The sequence below is a fragment of the Colias philodice genome, chromosome 22 (assembly GCF_061535455.1).
Source record: "Colias philodice isolate Cphi_HAF_F1 chromosome 22, ilColPhil1 Martin Lab GWU primary, whole genome shotgun sequence".
NCBI lineage: Eukaryota > Metazoa > Arthropoda > Insecta > Lepidoptera > Pieridae > Colias > Colias philodice.
In genome coordinates, this window is record NC_143107.1 from 5994430 (window position 1) to 6020418 (window position 25989).

Consider the following 25989-nt stretch of genomic DNA (forward strand, 5'->3'; position numbering starts at 1 on the left):
ATGCTAATATTATTGAAGCAAGAACACTTTTTCAATAACTCCATAATTTGTAGCATTCATTAGTAAAACCTCATTCTTGTAAATGTAACTAAAAGAAACACGTCAGCCATCTTTTTCCAAATGTTATTCGTAAAGTTAGCGTATCTTTATTTAATGTTTCCTTTAAACTTAACCGACAAAGACGCAAACTTACATCTAAGTTAAGATATAGGGTCGAAGCTCTTTGTGGTAAGTTTTAAAACCTGAATGGATTGTGTAAAACATGCTTTATATTTTATTTAGCCGTTTGTGTATTCGGTGCTTTACCTCTCTATTTCGTAGTAGAAGTTATGTTTTGAAATTTAGCATGAAAGGGATTTCAAATTGGTTTTATTTTGACTGTTAAATTTTTAAAACAAAACATGTACTGCGCTTTTCAGTTATGATAAAAACAGTTTTGAGTTTACTTCAAGGCGGAATCACGGATGGCGTAGAGACAGACGCGGGTTCGATTCCGCCTCCTGATCACTGTTTTTTCTATTCTTTAAAAATTCCTCATCCTTTTAGTAATCGAAATAATCATAATTTACTTGTATTCAGAAATACTCATATTTATTTGACACAATATCAACATTCCTTCATTCGAAAATACTTCAATACTTGATTCTTATTTAAAACTTGCTTATTACAAGCATACTACAAGTTTTTAACTCGTGAACAGATGCTTGAAGAATTTATTCACTTATGTAAACAGAAAGCGGAAATGAAAAACTTTTGCAGCTTGCAACTCGATATGTAAATAATAGTTTCATATTGAAATTATATTTCTTCTGTGAGATTTTACAGAGTTAAGAAATATTCTATTATTAAACAAATTAATACACTCAAATGTTATTATCACCAACACGACATTTCTAGTTTAAAAGTGGAGGATGCTATAAACATAATATGTTTAAAAGCCCGTAAATAAATGAATTAGTTTTAAAGTGTTCTAATAAATCCCTCAAATGCTATCACAAACTGCTTTCTCCATAGCTAAAGATACACTAGATTCGACACACATTTTTTTTCCCCAAGAAAACATAAAATTGTCAAAATATCAGTCTACATAAAACCCATTTTAAAACTAAAAAAAAAGTTCTCAAATGGAACCTAACCACTAAGAGCTCCAATCAATACAATCTATCTACGACTATTTATACACAGCGCGTACATTACGCGCTTAATAAACGTCAGCTGATATATACAAAGAACATAACAAGCGATGGATGTAACATCGACGCGTTGCCGCGTTGCATCGCTAGAGGATTCTCGCCTGTAAGGATTTGAATAATGGTACCAAAATCGGTTTAGTTGGCATAGAAGCGCTTTTAGGTACGTATTTGCTTAGATTATTGCGATATGAGATGGAATATATTTGAGGAATTATCCGTTTACTTGGTATGTTGTGATATTTCTGAGGTACATGTGAGATGCTAATTTTGAATTAAACTATTTGGTTATAGCAATACTTCAAGCTGATATTAAATGTTTGATATTATAAAAACTCTATTACACTATAAAATGACGACAAAAAGATATAAAATAAATTTTATAAGACAGCTGATAGAGAAATCATAGCAGAACTAGATTAAAGCTTTAATTAGTATAATCTGTATCAGAAATTAAACTGTTGAAAATATTATAGAGAATAATACAATAGAATAATATAATAGAATACAAATAAGGATTAAATCTCCACCTCATAGCTAACAAAACCAGATAAAAACTGTTATTTCCAAAAAAACATCTTTAAAAATAATTAAAGATTAAAAATTTGTATAAGAAACAAATTAAATAATAAAAAAACCATAATTACCTCTCAACACATGAACAGAAACGGCTGACGCAGCAACATCAGCGAGCGAACATGTATAGTTCCCAGAATCGTTTCTATTAGCGTTAGCTATATACAGTCTGGAGAGAGCTCCGTTCGCCGTGGCTTCCGTCTTCACACTGAAAGGAAAGGGGCGTTAGAAGTCTATAAATACCCCTAAATGTACCGCACCTACCCGCAGTAAATATTAATGCAGGTAGTTGCAGATTTGTGAGACAAAGAAAGGTACAGACTACAGGCATTCAAATACTAACTATTATAAGATATATCTCGCTTAGGAAACTAGCATTGTAGAAGTTGTACAGAAAGAAAATAATAATACGGTAAAATAATCTCTTGTGTTTTTTCAACATTGGCTAATAATGACAGTTCACAAAAAAGAAATAAAATCGTGCTATTTGGCCAATAAGGAACTGATTAATATCTTGCTTTGTATTATTTATTGATGACTTCAACTTATTTTATTAGAAAAAGACTTAACATTCCACATGAACTACTATTTTAACAGATGTTTTTAGGTATCGCATTTTTTTTTAAGTTTATACGAAAGTATCATATAACAGTGTAATGTATAAGTGTTAACTTCAAACTTAATCCAACCTACATACTTACTCGTAAACACATGCTAAATCTTCATCTATGTCGGCTTAATCTCCCCAATTACCAAACAAGGGCACTTAACACCCCGTAAATTTAATCTGGATCATTAGCAGAAGGGTTAATTCCATTGGGGACTTTCATATTTATTCAATAAGCAGGTTTTAGACTATTTCTGGGCGTGCGTTTCAGCTGACGCGATTACGCGCCCGCCCCGTTCTAAATACATAATATTATATAATGTACATACGGAACGCCTGACATCGACATAATATTTTTTAAGGTGAATTTAGTAAGAACACAACGACTATTAGAATATAATAATAACTTTTTTATTGTATTATTATTATATAGACTATGTATATGTACATAACATACAATTGGCTACATCAGCCACCTGTAAGCACACGACAGGGCAATGTTGACCCACAGTATTGAGCTAGCAGCCGTTGTAGCCGAAATCGGCATGGAGCGATTATTATTATAATATACCATGGCAAATTGTCGCCACGGCATGCGTCTCCAAGCTAGAAATCGGTTTTACGTGCGCTTATATGTTTAAAAAAACTGAAACATTGCTCATTCGCCGTCGAATGAGAGGGAGATTCTGTACGAGCTTAAAAGCGTACCCACGTTCGTACGAGTTGCGCGTGTGACAAAAGGTAACCTTTGAAAAATACCCTGTATACGTGCCTACATGCGTTTCCAAAAACGCTCTTTAAACGCGCGTATAAAACGCTAGTCTATAACCGCTCTAACAGTCTGTCAGAGTTTTATTTACTTAGGCGTAGTCTCTAGACGATTGTTATACATATTTATCGTTCAACTTTTAAGGCTTTTAAAATTTTGGTGAGTTGAAATAACGAGACGATTATTGTTATTTATTATTTTGTTTCTATTTAAATGGATATTAAAACGATGATTGCATTTTATTACGTACGTTTATAAATTTGAATACACACCATTTTTTTTAAATAATTGAATTTTTAGGTTGTGTTTATGAGTTTTTAATTCGAGCAAATCTTACTTTTCTAGTATTTCTTTCTATATAATATTTATTACGTATCTTATGGTGTTAAGTATTAATAATATTATATTAAAGTCTTATTTAACTTGAACAAGTATGATGAAATCCACACAAAATTTGCTTTGTAAAAAGTCTCCTAATAAACTTAAAATATAAACAATGAAACCCCACATACATTTAATTATCCACCCATGTTGATATTATTCGTGTCTCTCATCCCGCTTTTCCGTGGGAACTTTGAACAAAATATTTTCCACACTGTAAAGTCGAATTGCTTTGCATGTTAATTCCTTGGATATTAGAATGAATATTTTAATGCAAATACGCGGTATGCATATTTTGGGGTGCTAGTTTTATATTTAGTGAATTATTTATAGAAGCAATTGGGTTTTAAAGTGCATAAGAAGGATAAAAAAGTAATATGTTAAATGCGAAAGTTACTAGTAAAGTCTATCTATCTCTTCATTACCTACACCTGAACCACTGAACCGATTTGGATGAAATTTGGTATTAAGATTGGATTTTATATTATTTACTTAAGAAAGGACTTACGATAGATAATCCGGAAATCGTACGGGTACGAGATACATGCGGATTTTCCTATAACTACGCGGGCGAAATCGCAGGTGGAAAGCTAGTACGGATGTATAGGTATCAGGAAATTTCTAGAATATTATTATTAGTCACTAATAGTAGATCTTGTTCATCTTACTAATCTTTATGTATAAAAAACTCCTTTCAAAACGAATAAATTCCGAAATAACGAAGGCTTGCCCGCGTTTTCAAAGAAAAACCCGCATAGTTCCCGTTCCCGTGGGATTTCTGGGATATAACCTATCCTATGTGTTAATCCAAGTTAACCTCTATATGTGTGCTAAATTTCAATGTTAATCGGTTCCGTAGTATTTGCGTGAAGGAGTAACAAACATACGCACACACATCCATCCTCACAAACTTTCGCATTTATAATATTAATTAAGTAAGAAGTGTCGTTAGGTACATCTTATTTTTTTCTGTTTAGTCCCCTTTCGCAGCGCGTGATAAGGAACGTACCAATATAAACATCATCACTTTAATATACCTTTTAATTATATCACAAAATACTCCCAAACTGGTGTTAAAAACATAATTGTCCCAAAGGGGTTTCACGGAAAATGATCCAGATTTTAATTTACGAGGTATTAACAACCCCTATTTGTTATAATTGCCAAGATAAATGGGGGTGCGTCCTAATTAACTTTAAGATGCAAATAAACATTAATTCGGACCTTAATTAAAGATGTCGGAATATTGTTTTTTCCTTTCCAATTAGCTTCTATCCGTTATTTATTGTGTCTGTTTACGTTTATTATCAGTCTTGAAGACAGTGTATCTATTTAAATAAAAGAAAATCTTGTAAGTATTTAGTTCTTTTTATAAGAAAACAGAGAATTGTATCAACTTTTCTTGATATATTTGGATTTATTTTACTGTTGGTCAAGAAATTAAATTTGAAAAATTTACATGATACATATTAACAAAACGAATGGCATATAATTTCAAAAATTAATTAAAGAAAATAATAAAACAAACATAAAATATACCTATGTGTTTATATTATATCAACTAAGCTTGATATACCTCTATATACATATTTAAAATTATCTAACAGCTATAACAGCTATTATATCGTGGTCATTACCACTTCATCATTTGCAGATGTTATCGTTTGAGATGCTTCATCTAACCCTTCCCGAGTATGTTCATAATATTATATATTACTTACTAGCGGTCCGCCCCGGCTTCGCCCGTGGTACATATGAAAAATAGATGTTGGCCGATTCTCAGACTTACCCGATATGCACAGAAAATTTCATGAGAATCGGTCCACCCGTTTCGGAGGAGTATGCAGACTAACATTGTGACACGAGAATTTTATATATAAGATTATAGTTAAATTTATATATTAGTTGAGTAAAACGTGAGAAATAAAATAGTCTAGGATTATAAGATTTCTGTTCACGACTCTGTTCGCGTTTAATTTCAAATCTGAAAGAATGCGATACGAATTTACTTCACCATTTTGTCTCTAAAAATGTACATTTTATCTATACTACGGAACCCCGGTGTAAAACTTAACGTTTCCCATCTTTATATATTGGGCTATAGGTATATTTTATTGTTTATAATATTTGTGTTATGATTAGTGTCTGAATAGTATGAAATAAAAATTAAATAATTATTTAAAACAATCACACGTGAAAATCGATCAGCGTAACGTAAAAAGATCTACATAAAATTTTTGTTTACTATCCAAATTTTCGTTCGTTATTTGTTTATTTTCACGGATAAAAGTTACACTTTATAATATAACAAAACAATAATGATTAAAAAACCTGGCACACCTGTATTCATATCATTATTTCCTAAACACCTTTATAGAAACTTTCCTTGACTCATAACACAAAACTCTACGTCATAAGTAGCTTTTACATGTAAACAGAAAACCATTATATTTTACAATCTGGTTGTAATATTTTATGTATACGATAAATATACAGAAACACCCAGACATTATTAAGGCATTTTCGTATTTTCTCAGAGAATTTCGAATGACTAAGTTTCTGGAAGCTATTTCACAAACATAGAGTCATCGTTTTATAATGTATTCTTACAACTGAGAAAGTTAGCTTTTAAAATAAATTTATGCTATTTTATTTTATCTGTATAAGACCACGAAACTTGCGTTGGCGAATTTAAACATCAGTGTTTTGTTTCAGTAAATATATTTAACGTAAATATAAAAAAATAATTTGGAAAATCCAAAAGTGCACGCCTCATAATTTTTTTTTAATAAATATTTATTAATTATTATTTTTGTTTATTTAATAACAATTAAACCACAACGAATCAGACCCTGAAAAATGAAAGGGTTCTATTCCTGAGCATACTCAAGCGTAAGAGAAAAAAAAAGACTCGATTAGTAAAGTATTTCGGTCGCTATCGTGTTAACAAGAAAAAGGATCCGCACATACAGACACACGGACGTCCAAGACAGAACTTTTTTAAACTGTTTTTTAACTAGTTTAAATAACAAAAATGACATCAAAAATATCATGAACGTTAAAAATAGTGTTTTTTCTTAATATGTGTGTGTATGTATTATCTTACAAGTGCAATGTATGATACATAAAGACATTTTAAGTTTGAAAAATCAGATGTTTTGCGCGAAGTACAGTAGTACCCACCTCAACGCTTCGCTTATGAGGCGTGCAATAACAACATTATTAAAAACCAGAAATATAAGTTTCTCATTTAGTTATTACAGTAATTTGTACCAAACCCGGTGTTATACATTTTCTATTTTCTATGACGATTCAGAAGCCGTCCAAAAGAAGTCTAGTTGAATAAATAAATCTTAAATTTGAATAAAAAAGAGCCTATTACAGAAAACGCCTTGCCTTGACAAATAGCTTTTTGTCCTATCACAGATAACAGATAATGTAAACCCTAAACCCTGATCGTAAAATAGGACAGTAAAATAAATACTCTTATGAGCCCTCTTCACAATGGGCAGCGTTGGCCCAACAAATGTTTGCCGCCATTACGGCGATTATGAATAAACATCTACAATGACGGCCGATCATACACATAGGCCCTCTACATAGTATCGTGATTGCTTACTTGCCCAACGCTGCCCATTGTGAAGAGGGACCATTACGTTCATTTACAAATCTATTAAGGAATCTGGCTGTTTATGTCATTATATTGATAGTGATCAAGGGAGATCAGGAAATTACGATCTTTAAACAAATAAATTCAACATTAAAATAGTTTCCAATTTAACAAAATACGTATATACTGTGATTACTCACGTTTTACTCAACTAATATATAAATTTAACTATATAACGATGATATGAATTTACACCAGAAGGGTAAAATGAAGGATCCCTTGCCGATAACATCTGCATTTATGATGAAGTGGTAATGACCACAATATAATAGCTGTTAGATAATTTGAAATGTCTGTATCAAGATATAATATATTAATGTTGTTATTATCTTTAAGACAATATAATGTAGTAAAAGTAGTTTTAAGAAAAAACCTGTGCTAGGAGAACCCGCTCTTCCCCAATTTAAAGTAGCAGTATCTGCATGAAAATCTCAATTAACTGTTTATTATCAAACATTAATATTCTAAAACAAATACAAAAAATAAGACATTAAAGAAGGTTGTCTTCATATTATTCAAAGAATTTTCATTTCGGTCTAAATAAGCCTTGCCACCTTGTTTAAGTAATGAATAATGAATGAACAACTCAGAGTATTATAGGAAAAGAATGGCCGAATAAATTCCCTTTGAGTGAGTTCTTTTTTGCGTAAATTAACGAAAATTACAAACAATTATTGGAATGGGGTTTCCGTTTTGTGTTCGCGTGGAGTAAATTTCTTTATAAAAGCTACGTGTTTCGTGAAAATATCTAGGTTACTCTATTTCAACGTATTGAAGTTTCCACTGAATTTACTAAGACTGAGAAAGAAATATCGAGTCTTTAGATAAAGAAATAACAAACATATTTAACGCGAAATAATCCCAATTAAGCTTGATTAAACTCAAAGAATCACAAAAATAAATAACGATAAAGTAAAAGCAAGGTCTGAATATAAACAACATCGAAAAAAATAGTTTATTATTGAAAATCTAAAAGGTTTGAAGCTGTTGTTCTGGTAACATCTTAAATAATGTGTATTTTACTTCATTCATTTTATTTCATTTTTGTGAAAAGTTTACTTTAGCCAATATTTTTTAAAACGCAAGTGGTTCTTTTGTTTATTAAAGATCCCTATAATATTTCAATGAAAACATTTTCTATATCTATTTCGAAAGTATAAAATACCGCATTAAATTCCTAGAATTTTTACGTATGGATACGGTGTAGCGTAAATCAACTTTAATTCGTGCCGAAACTCAAGCTCCACATAAAAAAAAACGTTGTGTGGTTTTATGAAACCACGGTAAAAGTGAAACTGTTCGAACGGTTCCGAACACTGCTTTGTGTAGCGCATGTCGCGTGACGGTCGGCTGCCGAGTAGGTATACCTGCTCGGCAGCCGCGATACACGCGACATGCGCTACACAGACCAAACAGTTTGAGACGATGTAATAAAAGTTTCACTTTAAAAATAATCAATAAGATATAGGTAAAATGAACTTACCTAACCCCCCCTCTCTTCGTGTCATAGTTCAGTAACCTCCCCCCATGCTTCCAGTTCACCTGTCTTGTTGGTTGCGGCACCTCACTCACGATACAACGCAGTTCTATTATAGAACCTTCTTTGTAGAACTTGTCTTGTAGGGGTCGACCACGCTCGTCTATGATCTCGACTTTTGGCACTGTTGAGGAGAAATGTATAGAAATTATTGTAATTAAATGAAATTATTCGCATGAAAAGTGGTTTTATGAGCAAAACATGATCGCCAGTTGCTGGCATGTGGCAATGGATAAAATACATTTACGATATTAGTTAGATATTAAATTTACTTATATATGTTACGGCTAAAGGTAGGTGAGAACATAAACTTAAGATTAGCCGGCTAAACTTAGGTTTATTTTCGACGAGGTGTTAATGTTAGTTTGTTCTATCTTTAGCCGGCTAAACTTAAGTGTAACCGCAGGCCCGTGGCTAAAAATGTCGGGGTGGGTAGATTTGGTTACTATAATACATGCAAGGAACAGGGCGAGTGTTTTCTGGCACTTCGCCGGCTGCTGCCGCAGCACGCTCGCTGCGCTCGCTCGGCTCGTGCGGGTCTTAAGAGTTCTAACCTAACCTAACCTAGCCACCAGCTTTCTGCCCTGAGTCGGGGTGGGTAGATTTGGTTACTATAATACATGTAAGGAACAGGGCGAGTGTTTTCTGGCACTGTGCGGGCCCCTCAAGCCCTCCACCGGCCCGGCGCTAACCAAATCTACCCACCCCGACATTTTTAGCCACGGGCCTGCGGTTACACTTAAGTTTAGCCGGCTAAAGATAGAACAAACTAACATTAACACCTCGTCGAAAATAAACCTAAGTTTAGCCGGCTAATCTTAAGTTTATGTTCTCACCTACCTTTAGCCGTGACATATACATAATTGTAGGAAGGTTTATTTAGATATGCTAATGGTTTAACTAATAGTAAAATTAACCGTAACTCAAGAGTCAAGTGCCTATAGAAAGTTTGCTTATAATGCAGATAGATTATTATAGTTGTCTTCTTATTCAGGCTAATAATATATTAAAAAAAAATTGATTGTTTGTAAAGTAGATTTACGATCGAGATGTTTACGTGATAATGTCTTATTGGTGGCAGCGCTCGAGATGAGACGGGAGATCGGTCCGTCTCTCTCTCGTTATACCTGCGATCGCGCTCGTGAGGTTTTGGTGTGACACAAGTTTCTGAACATGTCACCCGACTAAAACGATTTTAAAAACGTTATCACGTTAAAAATAAATGCATACATAATAGTATTTGTATATAGGAATTTCACAAAATTTGAAACGTAATTGGCATAGTTATATATTTAACATCTACGAACGGTCTGTTATTATGTCTTGTATATATTTAATTTAATTTTATTCCAAATTCAGTCACATTAAATTATTCAAGCTTAATTCGCCACACAATACTTATGTATAATTAGATAATCATACATTTGAATCCACATATTATAACATCAAATTGTTTGAATTGAGATATTTTGATACCCGAGAAAGGACATAGGCCACTTTTTATTGCGAAATATGTACAATAATATTATGTAGTAGTTAATAATATCAAATCTTTTTTATTTCTTACTTTTCCGTTTTTGAAGTCGGTTGTTTTTAACGCAGTTATTTTTATTTAATACTTTTTAGTGTATTTTTCAACACGAATCAAACGAGCCCAAACTCGATAAAGTTGAGTCAATATATTACTGAGTTCCTATGGTCACCTTCCGATTCCATCATCAAATCAGCTTCATGTCATGATAATGTTTCATCGCTATCAAATTTACATACGTATACAAAATTTCAGCTCAATCGGTTACCGGGAAGTGAATCAAAGTTACTTGCTACATATCAACTTAGTCATCGAGTACAGACAAAAATGCTCATAAAATAAAAACTACTGGGCCTATCCGAAAAAAAATGTATGGGACCAATTCGACACCATCCCGCATCGAACAAAAAAAGAATCACGTAAATCGGTTCAGAAACCTCGGAGTAATCGGTGTACATACATAAAAAAAATATACCGGCCGAATTAATAGCCGCATAAAATCGCATATGGAGAGCTTAATTTTCATTAAAGGCTCTAATTGCAATTCGCACAGAAAGCTAAATTTTCACAAAAAAGCTCTAATCGCACGGAGAGCTTAATTTTCACAAAAAACTCATCGCACGGAGAGCTTAATTTTCACAAAAAGCTTTAATCGCACGGAAAGCTTAATTTTCACAAAAAGCTCTAATCGCACGGAGAGCTTAATTTTCGCAAAAAGCTCTAATCGCACGGAAAGCTTAATTTTCACAAAAAGCTCTAATCGCACGGAGAGCTTAATTTTCACAAAAAAGCTCTAATCGTATGGAGAGCTTAATTTTCATAAAAAGCTCTAATCGCACGGAAAGCTTTATATTCACAAAAAGCTCTATTCGCACGGAAAGCTTAATTTTCACAAAAAGCTCTAATCGCATGGAGAGCTTAATTTTAACAAAAAGCTCTAATCACACGGAAAGCTTAATTTTCACATGAAGCTCTAATCACACACAGAGCTTAATTTTCACAAGAAGCTCTAATCACACGGAGAGCTTAATTTTCATAAAAAGCTCTAATCGCACGGAAAGCTTAATTTTCATTAAAAGCTCTAATCGCACGGTGAGCTTAATTTTCACAAAAAGCTCTAATTGCATGGAGAGCTTAATTTTCACAAAAAGCTCTATTCGCGCGGAAAGCTAAATTTTCACAAAAAAGCTCTTAATCGCACGGAGAGCTTAATTTTCATAAAAAGCTCTAATCGCTCGGAGAGTTTAATTTTCACAAAAGCTCTAATCGCACGGAGAGCTTAATTTTCACAAAAGCTCTAATCGCATGGAGAGCTTAATTTTCACAAAAAGCTCCAATCGTACGGAGGCTTAATTTTCAAAAAAGCTATAATCGCACGCAGAGCTTAATTTTCATTAAAAGCTCTAATCGAACGGAAAGCTTAATTTTCACAAAAAGCTGTAATCGCACGGAGAGCTTAATTTTCACAAAAATCTCTATTCGCACGCAGAGCTTAATTTTCATTAAAGGCTCTTATCGCACGGAGAGCTTAATTTTCACAAAAAGCTTTAATCGCACGGAAAGCATAATTTTCACAAAAAGCTCTAATCGCACGGAGAGCTTAATTTTCGCAAAAAGCTCTAATCGCACGGAAAGCTTAATTTTCACAAAAAGCTCTAATCGCACGGAGAGCTTTATTTTCGCAAAAAGCTCTAATCGCATGGAAAGCTTAATTTTCACAAAAAGCTCTAATCGCACGGAGAGCTTAACTTTCACAAAAAAACTCTAATCGCATGGAGAGCTTAATTTTCATAAAAAGCTCTAATCGCACGGAAAGCTTTATATTCACAAAAAGCTCTATTCGCATGGAAAGCTTAATTTTCACAAAAAGCTGTAATCGCACGGAGAGCTTAATTTTCACAAAAATCTCTAATCGCACGCAGAGCTTAATTTTCATTAAAGGCTCTTATCGCACGGAGAGCTTAATTTTCACAAGAAGCTCTAATCACACGGAGAGCTTAATTTTCATAAAAAGCTCTAATCGCACGGAAAGCTTAATATTCACTAATAAAAATAACTGCGTTAAAAACAACTGACTTCAAAAACGGAAAAGTAAGAAATAAAAAAGATTTGACATTATTATTTACTACATATTATTTATATGTGCTATTTATTAAAAAGGTTTGATGTCGGTGCACGGGCTTAATACTAAGTGCTTAATGTTCGGCACCAACTTCAAACCTATTTAATAAATAGCACACCATACTAATATTATAAATGCGAAAGTAACTCTGTCTGTCTGTCTGTTACTCAATCACGCCTTAACTACTGAACCAATTTGCATGAAATTTGGTATAGAGATATTTTGATACCCGAGAAAGGACATAGGCCACTTTTTATTGCGAAATATGTACCACGGGCGAAGCCGGGGCGGACCGCTAGTCATAATATAATTTCAATCACCATAATATATACATAGATAACAATAAGTACAAGTTATCAGACAGGCAGCCAGCCAGGAATTATGTGTATGTCAATAAAGACACAAATTAAGTTTTTGCTCACCATGCAGTTTCAAATTCTCAACCCTTAAATGCTATGTTTAACCATTGAACACCTCCAGAATTCACATAAAACCTAGCATTGCAAGCTGTACTAGTCTAGAAACTGCATTAAATTGAAGTCACGTCTGTCTCACGAAATACGTGTGAGGATCCTTTTAAAGAAATATTTTATCCAAAGAAAATGGTAATACATTCTGGTTTCGCTTCACTGCTATTGTGTAGGACGTCAATATTCGTGGTGAGGGCATTGTATGGAAAATTAAATTAATACGCCAATGTTGAATCTCTGTGAACATTTTCTTTTTAAATTTAAATTTTAACAATATGGTTGCCGTCAGTTTTATATTGTGTGTATAAAATGTGTATGTATATTTTATATTATAGTAAAGAAAATAAAGACCGCATTTTAGTGTTAAACGAAATATGTTTGGACAATGCCTTTTCCTAAATATTTGTAAGCTATATCCTAAAACATCATTTATTTGCCAATGTGTATGAGTAAAATTCGATCCATCTATCTTAAAAACATTACTTATTTATACATAGATGGGTATATGCAGATGCATTTGAATTATTTAGACATCAAGATACATAAATTATGTATACCGAACATAGTGAATACAAATTTATACATCCACGGACGAGTCCCAATCAACTACAAATCTAATTCCCAGAAAAGCCTCGAAACCGAAGCCCTACGTCAAAACCTATCACTTGATGAAATCAGAATTTTACTAGCACACATATATGGGAATATATGTTAGGTTAGGCTTAAAGGCTTATCTGTGTGACGTAAATGCGTAATTAAAGACAGCCCGGATTACATTCGGGTGTCCATGAGTTCCAATTGATCCGGGACAGTTGGGAGTCGGTTAACTTTAATCCGGGTGACAGTTTTTATTGAACTTTCCCGGATATTTGTTCATGGTGGGATTTGTAGTTTGTCGCTTTCTTGTTAAGTGATGCGATTAATAAAGTTTTTGTCTTGTAATATTGTTTTCAATGAATTAAATACACTTTTCAAGCTACAATTTTAATGGATTCTTAACTCATTATATCTTCGTTTGTAAGTAATATAAATTATAATTTGGTCGTATTTTTGACCGTGAATGTCCTTTAATAACATTTTTATACGAATAAAAAAACACTTGTGGTTTTTTAAACACATTAAATATCGTTTGATGTTATTATAAATATTCTAAACACATAACACTACACAAGGTATAAATATTTGATATTTCATATTGAATTAACGAATTCACTACGTGAAAATTGCTGAAGATATTAATTATTAACATTTACGCTTTGAAAGTGAACATTTTAGTAATATTTTAATTACATTTATTAGTTTAATTAGTGACGTGAAATTGATATCATATTATTCTGTTTAACGTGGTAATATGAGTATTGGTATTTAATGTTTTAAAGCGGGATTTTTGGTGTATACAGATGTATTCAAAATCGAAAGAAAATAATCAATACTAATACTTAGTGAAATAATCAATACTAATATAATGTGGATAGATTTATATTCTTAATAATGCTAAATGCTTGTATTAAACTCAAAATTAACGAGGATAAAGAATCGATTTCAATGAATTTTCAAATTCTATCGTTTACTTCTTTTATATGCCTATGTTGCCGAAACAAAACTCAATCAAAATACGTCCAGCAGTTTTGCTTGAAATCCCAACAGATATTAATTCTATAGTTTTATTATATGAATAGATTAAATTAGTCTATACATATAAAAATGAAACCCGTATCGCGTTGTCACAGCATCACGCGTGAACGGGTGGCCCGATTTCGATAATTATTTTTTTATTATATTATTCCTTGAAGTACGAGGTATTTACGTTTTCTCTACATCAATTTTTAATAATAACGCTTAGCCTTCTTTCTTCTTTTCATTTAGTATTAAAAATAGCATTAGAGCCACATATTGCAAATAGCATCGGAATAAAAGAATTCCTATGGTATAATAGTAAGAACGTGACTAAGAAATAAGCTGTGGGTGAATTCTCGAGTTATGACAGAAATCGAGTATTTAACTTAATATATTAAGTACTTTGAATCTTATATATAAAAATGAATCGCAAAATGTGTTGGTAAGCGCATAACTCGAGAACGGCTGAACCGATTTCGATAATTCTTTTTTTATTATATTCCTTGAAGTACGAGGATGGTTCTTATGTAGAGAAAACGTAAATATTATGTACCACGGGCGAAGCCGGGGCGGACCGCTAGTATAAAATAAAGTCGCTTTCTCTGACCATATGTCCCATCAGCCATGTATGTATGCTTAAATCTTTAAAACTACGCAACAAATTATTTTCATGCGGTTTTTTTAATAAATAGAGTAATTCAAGAGGAATGTTTTAGTATATAATTTATTGCTTTTAGACAAAGCGGGCGAAGCTGCGGGCGAAAAGCTAGTAATGCAGCTTTGAACACTATAGACATTTAAAAAGTCATTCTATTTTATTGCAACGTATCAATAATCCATTTCAAAGTAAGTATCACGTTAATCCTAAAAACTACGATCAAAAACAATTTTTACACTTCCAATATAGTAGGGAGGGATAAACGAAAATCAATAGAAACACCCTATTTGAAAATCGTCGGCTTATAAGCTTATATCGGTACCAATGGGCAGGAAAAAATATTGTATTATATAGGTATATCTATATTTCGTGTTAATGTTAGATATTTTATTTATTTTGTAACGGATCGTATTTTGGACTCAATTCAATTGCATACAATATATTTTGATAGTGTTTTGTTTTATTTTGTACTGTGTAGTGTTGATTTTGAGTAAATTATAAATACTATGTCCAGAATTGAAATGCCGATCTCTTTTCTTAACCTATCCTTAGTTAAAGTAATACAGTTTTTTGAACAGGATGTTATTTAACAAGGCTATACATTACACATAGTAAAACAAAACACGACTCTACTATATTTTAACCTATATGTATTTACGATACCAATTTTTAAAAATAATATTATGCTTAGATATTATGTTTCTACGTATATGAGAGTTACTTCTCTTGACAACGCTATTTTTTGTGAAGTCGTAAATTTTTATATGAAGCCACAGCTCATACGGGGTGATGTTAGTGGCCAGTAAAAGTCATAAAATGTTGTATAACCTCCGTTTATGACTCGTAAATTGAATAAACGTAGTGCATATAATTGCTGGTATAATCTCGGTTAGGGAATTTTATATTTATATGAATAATATTGCTTCACGTTTAAAAAACTATTATATTATTCCGATTATTTTGAGAGTGTGAAACGAAACGTAAAATTGCCTTAAGAATTTTTGCTTGTTTAAATTTTGATGTTTACAAGTTATGTATTAAGTTTTAATTAATTAGTTCTTAAAAATTAGATTCTATTTAGGTATGTATGTAAATAAACATTTAATATATTAAAAGGGTTTATATGGCTAACAATTAACTAAGGTAGATTTGAAAACACATATTTAAATACCCTTTCTTGTGTTTTTCAAACGAAAATGAATTTTTCATGTCGTCGACCGTCGTCATCATTAATTATTACTATTATCATCTACTGAGCAGTAATAAGAATGGACGCATCATTTATGACCCATAAAGAGTACCTATTAATGACTTTTCAGATATTATTTCATCGCTATATTATGTTATGAGTAATGAAAAGTGACTCTGATCTAGTTAATTATCGTGTTTGTAATTGAGCAGCTTCTTCCTGTATTTAACTAAAAAGGTTAAAAATATTTTTTATTTATTTATCATTTTACAAAGTCCAAAGATGTACTTTCATTTGAACTTGAAGTCCAACACTTACGTCATTATATCAATTAATATATAATTGTGTATATAATGATTACCATATTTAATATCACTTTATTAATTACTCTCATTAGGATTCTGTATGGAAAAAAATATTAAAAAGTCAACTGCAATATGGAGCATCCCTTATACAGCTCGAAAAGTCTCTCAGCTTAATAAAACTGACATCTTTAATAAAATTATATGATGTGCTAAGTGCTTATTACTCTAATTGCCTCATACGTGGTCGTAATAATATCCGTTAAAATATATTTTCAGGTGGATCTGACTCTTATGAAGTTAGCAGTGGAATTTAAAATAATCTTATTAATTTTGCTTGTAACACATATTTATTACATACTTTAAGCTCGTCTAAGAGGCTCTTAATAAATGTGTGAGAATTATGAGTTATATCTTAATACTTTTAAACATTGAAGTTAATGAATTAATGGTGTTTGTTAAACTTTCGTACAAATATGGTTGATTGCATCTCAATGGGCCGTTTGTCTGCAACTTCTTATACCTACGTGTGAACTTTATTTATTTACAGCTGATAAAGCTTACACCATTTAACATTTTACAATTTACTTTCACCGCAGATATAGCTTATACATACCGACCTGATCGAAAAAGCGTAAGACGGATGGATATCAAACATGCTCAACGTTAATAATCAAGTTTTCACTTCTGCCGGCACTCCCGGAGTGCAACCCGTCTTTTTTTTAAATGAATACGTCAAAAGACGTCTATAAATCGTAACGTAAACTGTGTGATCAGGCGAGTGAATAGCGCGAGTTGGTGGATTACGTGTGTAGTAAGTATAGGTAACACAAGCCTAGCAAGCTACTTGAACGCATGCTAATGGCACGAGTGGATGGAGTATGTGTGTGGTATTTATAGGTAACTAGCTTTCCGCCCGCGGCTTCGCCCGCGCAGTCAAAGAAAAACCCGCATAGTTCCCGTTCCCGTGGGATTTCCGGGATAAAACCTATCCTATGTCCCGGGGTAAAAAGTAGCCTATGTCCTTTCTCGGGTATCAAAATGTCTCTATACCAAATTTCATGCAAATTGGTTCAGTAGTTAAGGCGTGATTTAGTAACAGACAGACAGACAGAGTTACTTTCGCATTTATAATATTAGTATGGATGTACCTAGCCACTAATACTAGCTTCATACTCACCAACTACACTCAAATGCACGCGTCGAACGAGTGGCGGGTGCGTCGATATCTGACACTCGTAGTATCCCTCGTCTCTCTCGCTCACGTACTGTATGAGCAGGCGCCAGTCATTCGGTTGTTCGAAGGCGAGTGAATAGCGCGAGTCGGCGGAGTATGTGTGCCGACCAAAGGAGAGGAGGTGTAAGTCTTCACCTTTCCGACGTACCCAGGATATCTGATGAGATATTTAGTTATTTTTAACTCTGTTGCGCATAAAATTAAAAAAAAAAACAGTTTGACAACAATCGAAAAATACAACATCCACTTAACAAAAAGGTATGGTACCTAGGACAAAGTAAAGAAAAAGTGTTAAGCTGGCGGCCTTATTCTGGTAACGCTAAGGTTTAGTAGCTATTTGAAAAGAGATATAATATGATATAATATAATAGGTATGATATTTAAATGGAACAGAAATAAGATCTGTAACTCAATCGAATTTCACCACCGAATTTCACCACCGAAGCGCACGCCACAAGCTCAAATTTCACCCACATCATCTCGATACTTGGCGTTCTTCCACCGTGCGTTTTAGGAGGAACTTCCTACCGCGCACTACTCCTCTGTGGAATGACCTTCCAAATTCGGCATTTCCCAAGGACTATAATTTAGAATGCTTCAAGAAGAGAGCGTATTCCTCCCTCAAGGGCCGGCAACGCAACCACAATACTCCTGAGTCTGTGGTTGTTCATGGGCGGCGCCAATCATCGCTTTCTGTACGGTGACGCTCAAGCTCGTTTGCCGACTTATACATAAAAAAAAAAAAAAAAATCGATTTTAGGTTATAATTAGGATTTAATGTTTCTATTACTTTAATAATTTTCAAAATAAAAAGTGGCTCCAAATATCGATGTAATTGTAAGAAAAAGCTTACAGTACGTTCATTAATTGACGTCAAGAAAAACAATAAAATTCGCATCCCATTTTTACACCATATTTCAGCAAATACAATAAACCCAACATGAAGCGATATATCATTCCATAAACTCAATACCAAACAAACACTAAATTAAAACGAGCATTTATCATCATAACTGGCTTTACAAAATATCACAGTACTGGTTTCATCCAGTTTACACCATAAATATAGAGACGTATTGGCTCCAATCCAGCTTCCATTGTATGAAGCGATTATTCTTCTGTTTACATGTGGACACTGCTTGATGTATTAAGTAATAAACATCTTTAGGGGTATTTAGTTGGCTTCTAACCAAGAGCAAAGCGGGCTTTTTTCCGCTAAGACATTTTGCAATTTTCGTGGTTAGAAAATGCCAAAGAATATGTTGTCAATTTTAGAAAATACTGTCAAAAAATGTTAGGTTTTGTGTTACTATCGATTTTAACCCTCAACTACCTGACCGGAGTCTCTCAGACTCCAGCAGTCTTATTTTTGTCTATATCTTTACAAGCAAGTGTCCTTGAACGGTGTGCGTCCGTGTACCTTCGCCCCTCTACCCGCAGTACCGCGCCTGCACTCGTCGAGGTCATACGCGCGCGCGCTGTGTTTTGGTGAGTAAAAAACTATGTCGTGGAGTCTGAGAGACTCCAGGTAGGTAGTTACGTGACTTTTTCATGAAACTTTTTTTTTCTGTTTTAGTTCAAAATGACCTCGAATGATAAAAATATTGAGCGTTGGTTGGAGGAGGACCTTTCCTCGAATGAAGAAGAATGTTTTGATGAACAGTGCAGTGAACACGAGGAAGATATTGAAGAAAATTGTGTTCTTCCCTGTAATTCTGCATCGGATACAGAGATGCAGATGCAGGATGTAGTTATGAAGCACCTGAAAAGTTGGCAATACGCAAGTACTGCTTCACATGTGACCCGAAAAAAAAACATAAGACGCAGTACTTGTGTTTCATATGTAAGAAGCCTACAGTGCTCCTACACGGCGTGCTCAATATGCCGGGAAAAATTGTAAAGTTTGAGCCTTGCAATTTTATAAAAAAAAATCTTTTTTGCCAAAAATTTGTGTCACATTATGTTGATTAGTTACTAAACTTTAAACAATTTATGAAGAGAGTTCCTAATTTTTGTTAGTTTTTTTAAAGATCTCATTTAATAAAAGTGTAAAACTTTTGAAAAAATTTTGCTTACTTTAAAAAAAGTGTAGTTTTTAAGTATAAGCCATAAGGTTATATGTATTTTTTTTTACTTTTAAGAAATAAAGAAGTGTTCAAGCTATAACATGTTTCTTTTAATTTATTTTCATTTATAATAGTTTTTGTTTATTAAGAGTTCAAAGTATGGGAGTCTGAGAGACTCCAAGTAGGTAGTTACGTATAAGAAATTAGGGTCAGGTAGTAGAGGGTTAATAATATGTTCTGTAGAGTAAGATGATAGGTCAAGTCTAAAGTGCGTCACACACGGTGAAGATACTATAATATTTTAACTTAAGATACTGTAATATTGTATATCACAGTATCTTAAGGTATCCGGTATCAGAGTTTTGACCATCATTTTTCTTTTTGTCATTGCGTACTAAGACCCCTGTGGAACCGCCATCCTGTTACAAATGACCCACCACCACCACCACTTAAGATACTGTGATATAAAATATTACAGTATCTTAAGTTAAAATATTATAGTATCTTCACCGTGTGTGACGCGCTTAAGTCTTTAGTATTAAGGAACTTTTCTTTTACAATATAAGGGCAAAATATATTTTATTTAATGCCGGTTATTGTTCAAAATGATTCACTTTTTTATTTTGTTTATGTTCTTATTGTACGAAGAAGAGTCAATCTACAAATTATAAAGAAATCTACATACTGCCTTTAAATAGACATCTATTCAGACCATTATCTGAATGCCAAACCTCTATTATCTATAGCAATAGATATAATGGAACCCAAACTCCATTGCTTTACATGCATTAGCTCTCTATACTGTCACTGTATTTAATTGCACATTTCAAAGTCAGAATCTACATCTTGGTAAGCTATCCATTACGTCACATATCCAGTGACGCATTTCATGGATAGAATATTTGATTTCACAGATTGAATAGTCTATAAGATCCATAACAAGGCTTTGTGGAGAGATCTAGTGTGCAGATTTCGCCTTGGAAATCGCTATTTCTCGGCTATTCATATGAATTTGTATGAATAGAATGTTTTATTTTCTGTCCACCTGATGACAATTTCTATCGAAGAAAACTTTTCTGAATAATTTAATTTTCCTAAAATGGAAACCTGGGAAAATAGTAACTCTATAATCCATCTGTGTACCAAATTTCCTAATGAACCAATGAGATGTTGTTGGGTAAAAAAGAAAAAGACATCATCTATACATGATTTCAAACATACACGTACATAATATTAGAAGGATAGGTTTGATTAAAAACACGTGATTTATTCTTTAAGTTTTCGATCCTTACCTAAATATTTCAATGACATTTCTATTCTAAACTCGCAATTAAAGACATGGAACAATTCTCGGCCGTGATAAAACCGGTAGCTGCATTGAGTTAACCACAGCGTAAAACCGCTCATTCAGCTACACGGGCGGTTTCCCATGATTGCATTCATATCGTTGAGCCACATGTTCGTTATGAGGGTGCGGGTTGAGAAAAAGACCCCGTGTGGGTCGCAGTTACGTTGCTGATGAGACTGCTTTTAATTTATCGATTAAAAGCAGCATTTATTTCATCGATCATATTAGAATTATTGTTAGATTGTAAGAATATTGAAATATTGTAAGAAAGTTTTATGAGTTATGTGCAAATAGAAAATCTAGGAAATCTTACTAAAAGTTTGGAAATAAAGGGAATAAACTGGGAGGTATTTAAATAATTCTTTATTATTATCACAGTCTTGTACTATTCAAATTAATGTGATATCAATTTGTACAAATTTTAAATAATTTAACGATAGACATTACAGATTATGATTATGAACTTTACCCTAATTCTCATTCTGATATTGGCCCTGATTCTGATCACTACCCTGATTTTAACTTGGCCCTGATTCTGATGATATTTTTTATTATTATTTATAATGGTAATAATTATAATGATTGATTATAAATTCTACGTACCGTCTTCTCTCCCAAGTCATGAACTCTGCAATGCAGATGAACACGACTCCCCAACTGCGCTGTGACGTTATTCGTCGAGGCATCGTCTTCGAAGAACGGTAGTGGTTCAGACGTCGTCGTTGAAACGTCCTCCTCAGGGTCTTCATATATTTCCGTGAACACTTCGTGCCAGAACGGCCCGTTGATTATCTTGCTGTCACCGGTTTTGAAGTCTGTAACAAGAGGAATTATAAGTAACCATCTATATGGCCTGGTAAATTTCCTTACTAGCTGCTCCACGCGGTTTCACCCCCGTGGCTCCAACCCTGTTGGTCGTAGCGTGATAATATATAGCCTATAACCTTCCTCTGTAAATGGGCTATCTAACAACGAAAGAATTTTTCAAATCGGACCTGTAGTTCCCGAGATTAGCGCGTTCAAACAAACAAACAAACAAACTCTTCAGCTTTATAATATTAGTATAGATTCATTCTAAATAACTGGGTATACTTTATGCTATACGAGTATTATAAATAAGACAGACGTGATAATAGTAAGAGTATAGCTATGGGCTGGCTGCGGGGAGAAATTGTCAAAACGGGTCAACGTTGTGACCCTATAAAGCTCCCTATTTTTAATTGCAATAGATCTAGTGTCTTCCTTATGAATAATGATACACTCAAAACAACGAACATGTATTTATTCAATTAGACTTCTTCTAGAGGCACTTTTGAATCGTCATAACAGTTTTAACATTTACCACCGATTCGGAAAGCAGTATCTATGGAGAAAAACCAACATGAAACTCCATTACTATATAGACATTCCTCTTGTGGTTGCCTAATAAAGTATTTAATTCTGTAATTCGATGGAACAAGGATTTCTTGTTAATAATTATCCGAAAAATTAATTATCTTTTCTATATTTTTTAACCTAAAGAGATTAATGTACATGAAAATTCGAATTTTGTTGTGGCCACTTTGATCTTAACAAAAATGCCTTTCTCGTTAAAAATATCCGCACCCATATCAATATTTGTAAGAGATTTTTTAATTAAAATTGCTCTTTCGACAAATACAAAGCTGTAACGGCTGTTATTCCTAGAACTTTGAATAACTATTGATTTAGTATGTATTAATGTATTTATACAATCCGATACGACTACGATATCGGATATTCACTTGATGCTTTTAAATCAGTCGTTGTTTCAAAAAGTCATCATTTGGCGGCTAATTAACTTTAAAATGATGTGGATAAGAGTATTCATAGATCAAGAGTACATTAATCATGTTAAATCAATTTATGAATGAAGTCATGTTATGAAACACATAACTAGCCACATATTTTATTCAAAGAAAACATAAAGACAGATATTCTACATATATCTATATATAATAGTATCTGCATTTAAAATTAACAGTACATTTAAAATAAATCAAACAAGAATTTTTAAAAACAATACAGTTGTGGGATGTTAATTATTCGCTCGATCTCTGTTCAATCATTTGAATTAGAAGAACCTTGTATTATTTTTCCAATCCATATGAGACTTACAAAAGAAATATTGGAAACTAATTACAATACACCAGCAGTTGATATATTGAAGACTGTTATATTCTAATCATTGCAAATTGAATGTCCATATGATATAACATTATTTCAAAAGAATAGTAATAGAATATATTTTAATGCAACTACATTGTACCTTTTAGAAGAATTAAGTATTGGGCATATAATACATCCTTCAAAAGGCTCCTCTGTACTACCAGTTTTACATTACATTGCCAAAAACAAGAAAATAAACCCTTAACCTAACGCTACATGTTCCTCCTATTTACTCAAATCATAATAATATCTCCAAACAATACAAGAATTTCATTAAATGTTACAGACTTGTTTGCCATTTATATATATAATGCAGAGAAAAAGATTTCCAAAACCCTTCGCAATATTAAAGCAGAAGTAAATACAATGTCACAACTTTACCAAACCAAATTGGAGACTTCCAAACTGTAATTGTAACAGACGACACTGGCAAGGAAATTGAGAATAGCAATACCAACTGATATTAAGAAAAGAGCATTTAAGGAATGCTGTTATCTGTTAGGCTGTTCGCAGACTACGCGTTTCGACGTTCGGAGCGCGGAGAATTTGTAGTAGACAATTTCGTGGGGATGGAATTTAATTAGTCTGGTGATACTTATTATCATCAATGTGGTCTTTTGTTGAAAAATGTGCACTTAAAATAATCGATATCTTACACTTTCAAAATTTCAATAAAAAATCAATCCAGGCAGATTAAATAAATATAATAGCCTCATCTTTGTAAATACTTACACAGTACATTTTTTGTTGATTTTGGTCTAACACAGCTTAATACTTAATCAACTTCACACATAAATGATATAAAAACTGTAATATTAAACACATGATTATAATCATTTAAGACACCTCGTGCGTTTACAACGCTCGCGTATTAAACTCCTTATTCAAAATGTTTAAAGTTATTTCGTAAATGTACTACACTGTCATATAAAAGTTGAATATTTGTTAGAGATAAAAGTATGCGTACCTCGTTATCAGATGAACAAATTCAAAGCAACTGTTCCCATTCCGGTTGTTACACGAAATTCTACTGTGACATTGTTCTTGTTATCAAAATATCTTGCAGACATTCTTTAAACAGAGTATATTAGGAACACGGAAGTCGTACGACACACGTGTCCTTACGAGAAATGCTTGGAGCTAACTACCCTTTATTTGACTTTTGTGTCCACATTTTTGGTTATAAAATTTGTAACAAATACTGGTAAATGTTAACAGAAAACTTTATGTGAAGTGTCGTCTTCAAAATTGAATAAGTTAGTTTTGTATTTTCAAAAATTGTACAATTTAGTTCAGTCTATGTTTAAATGAAGACTTTGAATGTCAAAGAATAATAATATTAATTCCTATTCACTTTAAAATAAAGAAGTATTTCTTTAATTTATTTCAAACACAGCGTAGTAATAAGAAAGAATCGGAATGAACTTGAAATAAAATTTATTGCTGATTATTCCAACGTCAGTTAACATTGTTTGAATAAAAATTCTTCTTATATTTTGAAATATATTTTATAAGGGATAACAATATTATCTTTCGAATAACATTTATTTGGACATTGATATCACAGTTGATACAGATCTCATGAATGTCTTAGTTTAGATTTGATTTTTGTGTGTTGGATGGTTATTGATGTAAAATTCTTAACCGATTTCGAAAAGGATTGGCTGATAGAGAGTTATATTATTTTCCCGTGATATTTATAACCTTTTGGCTTTTGCCTTATAAACAATTTTTACCTAAACTTGATTACAGCCTCTAGGCATATTTTAAATTAAACTTTAGCTTATCTTGACCACGTCTGATCATGAAAAATAAACATTAAATCACTAGCCAGCAATATTTTATCTAAAACATTTTGGACGAGTATCAAAAGCATAAAAGTTCGGACTTCGTGTCAAACTTAGTCATGGAAGTGTGAATGCATTCGAAATCATAACATTTATAGATTTATTCGTTACACTTTGAAACTTAAGCAAGTCATATAAAGTTTAAGAGTAAAAGATGTATACATTTCATCCCTGGCATAACATTTTGTAAATTTTCGGAATAAAAACTTTATATTATAGTAGCTTAGTAGTAGAGATAGTAAAAATATTCCTCGTCTATATATGTTTAGCCACAAAATAGCTTTTGAAGGAAGTCCAGTTGAATAAATAAAAACAAATAACAGGACCATTATTCACACACGGCACGATCTGATGAAAACCAAATGGCTGATAAACATACATACTATTATATACTTTGAAATATATACAGATATAGAAGATACTAACCACCCAGACACAGAGCAAACATCGATGTTCATCACACAAATATTTTCCCTGGGTGGGAATCGAACCCACGACATCGAAGGCAGGGTCACTACCCTAAGCAGTGCGGTTATAAGGAAATTAAATATCACAAACCTGGTATTTGCGGTGCTATAACACATAATGAGCTCGTCAGCAGAGAGCAGAATATAAACAAACCAGGAGGCAACATTTTGTCAGCCCCTGGACGCGGGAGCCATAGATTTCATCTGGCCAGCTTCTT

The 25989-nt window shown here is 32.9% G+C and overlaps 1 protein-coding gene across 1 annotated transcript; it reads right to left on the bottom strand.

The window, feature by feature from the left end:
• Positions 1–929: 929 nt before the first annotated feature.
• On the bottom strand, positions 930–25989 carry LOC149478479 (zwei Ig domain protein zig-8-like). The gene is made up of 6 exons (XM_089709389.1): positions 25863–25989; positions 21874–22085; positions 17800–18013; positions 8677–8854; positions 1838–1974; positions 930–1294 (listed from the first exon to the last, which is right to left on the bottom strand). Exons 1-6 carry the CDS (start codon positions 25936–25938, stop codon positions 1212–1214), a joined length of 900 nt encoding a protein of 299 aa, XP_089565515.1. The 5' UTR covers positions 25939–25989; the 3' UTR covers positions 930–1211.

Excerpts from the sequence above, each read along its gene's own strand:
- LOC149478479 (XM_089709389.1), bottom strand. The coding sequence starts at position 25,938 with ATGTTGCCTCCTGGTTTGTTTATATTCTGCTCTCTGCTGACGAGCTCA. Across the intron at positions 22,086-25,862 it reads TATAGCACCGCAAATACCAG|ACTTCAAAACCGGTGACAGC; the intron begins GTTTGTGATATT and ends CTCTTGTTACAG. Across the intron at positions 8,855-17,799 it reads CGTGCATTTGAGTGTAGTTG|TGCCAAAAGTCGAGATCATA; the intron begins GTGAGTATGAAG and ends TCTCCTCAACAG.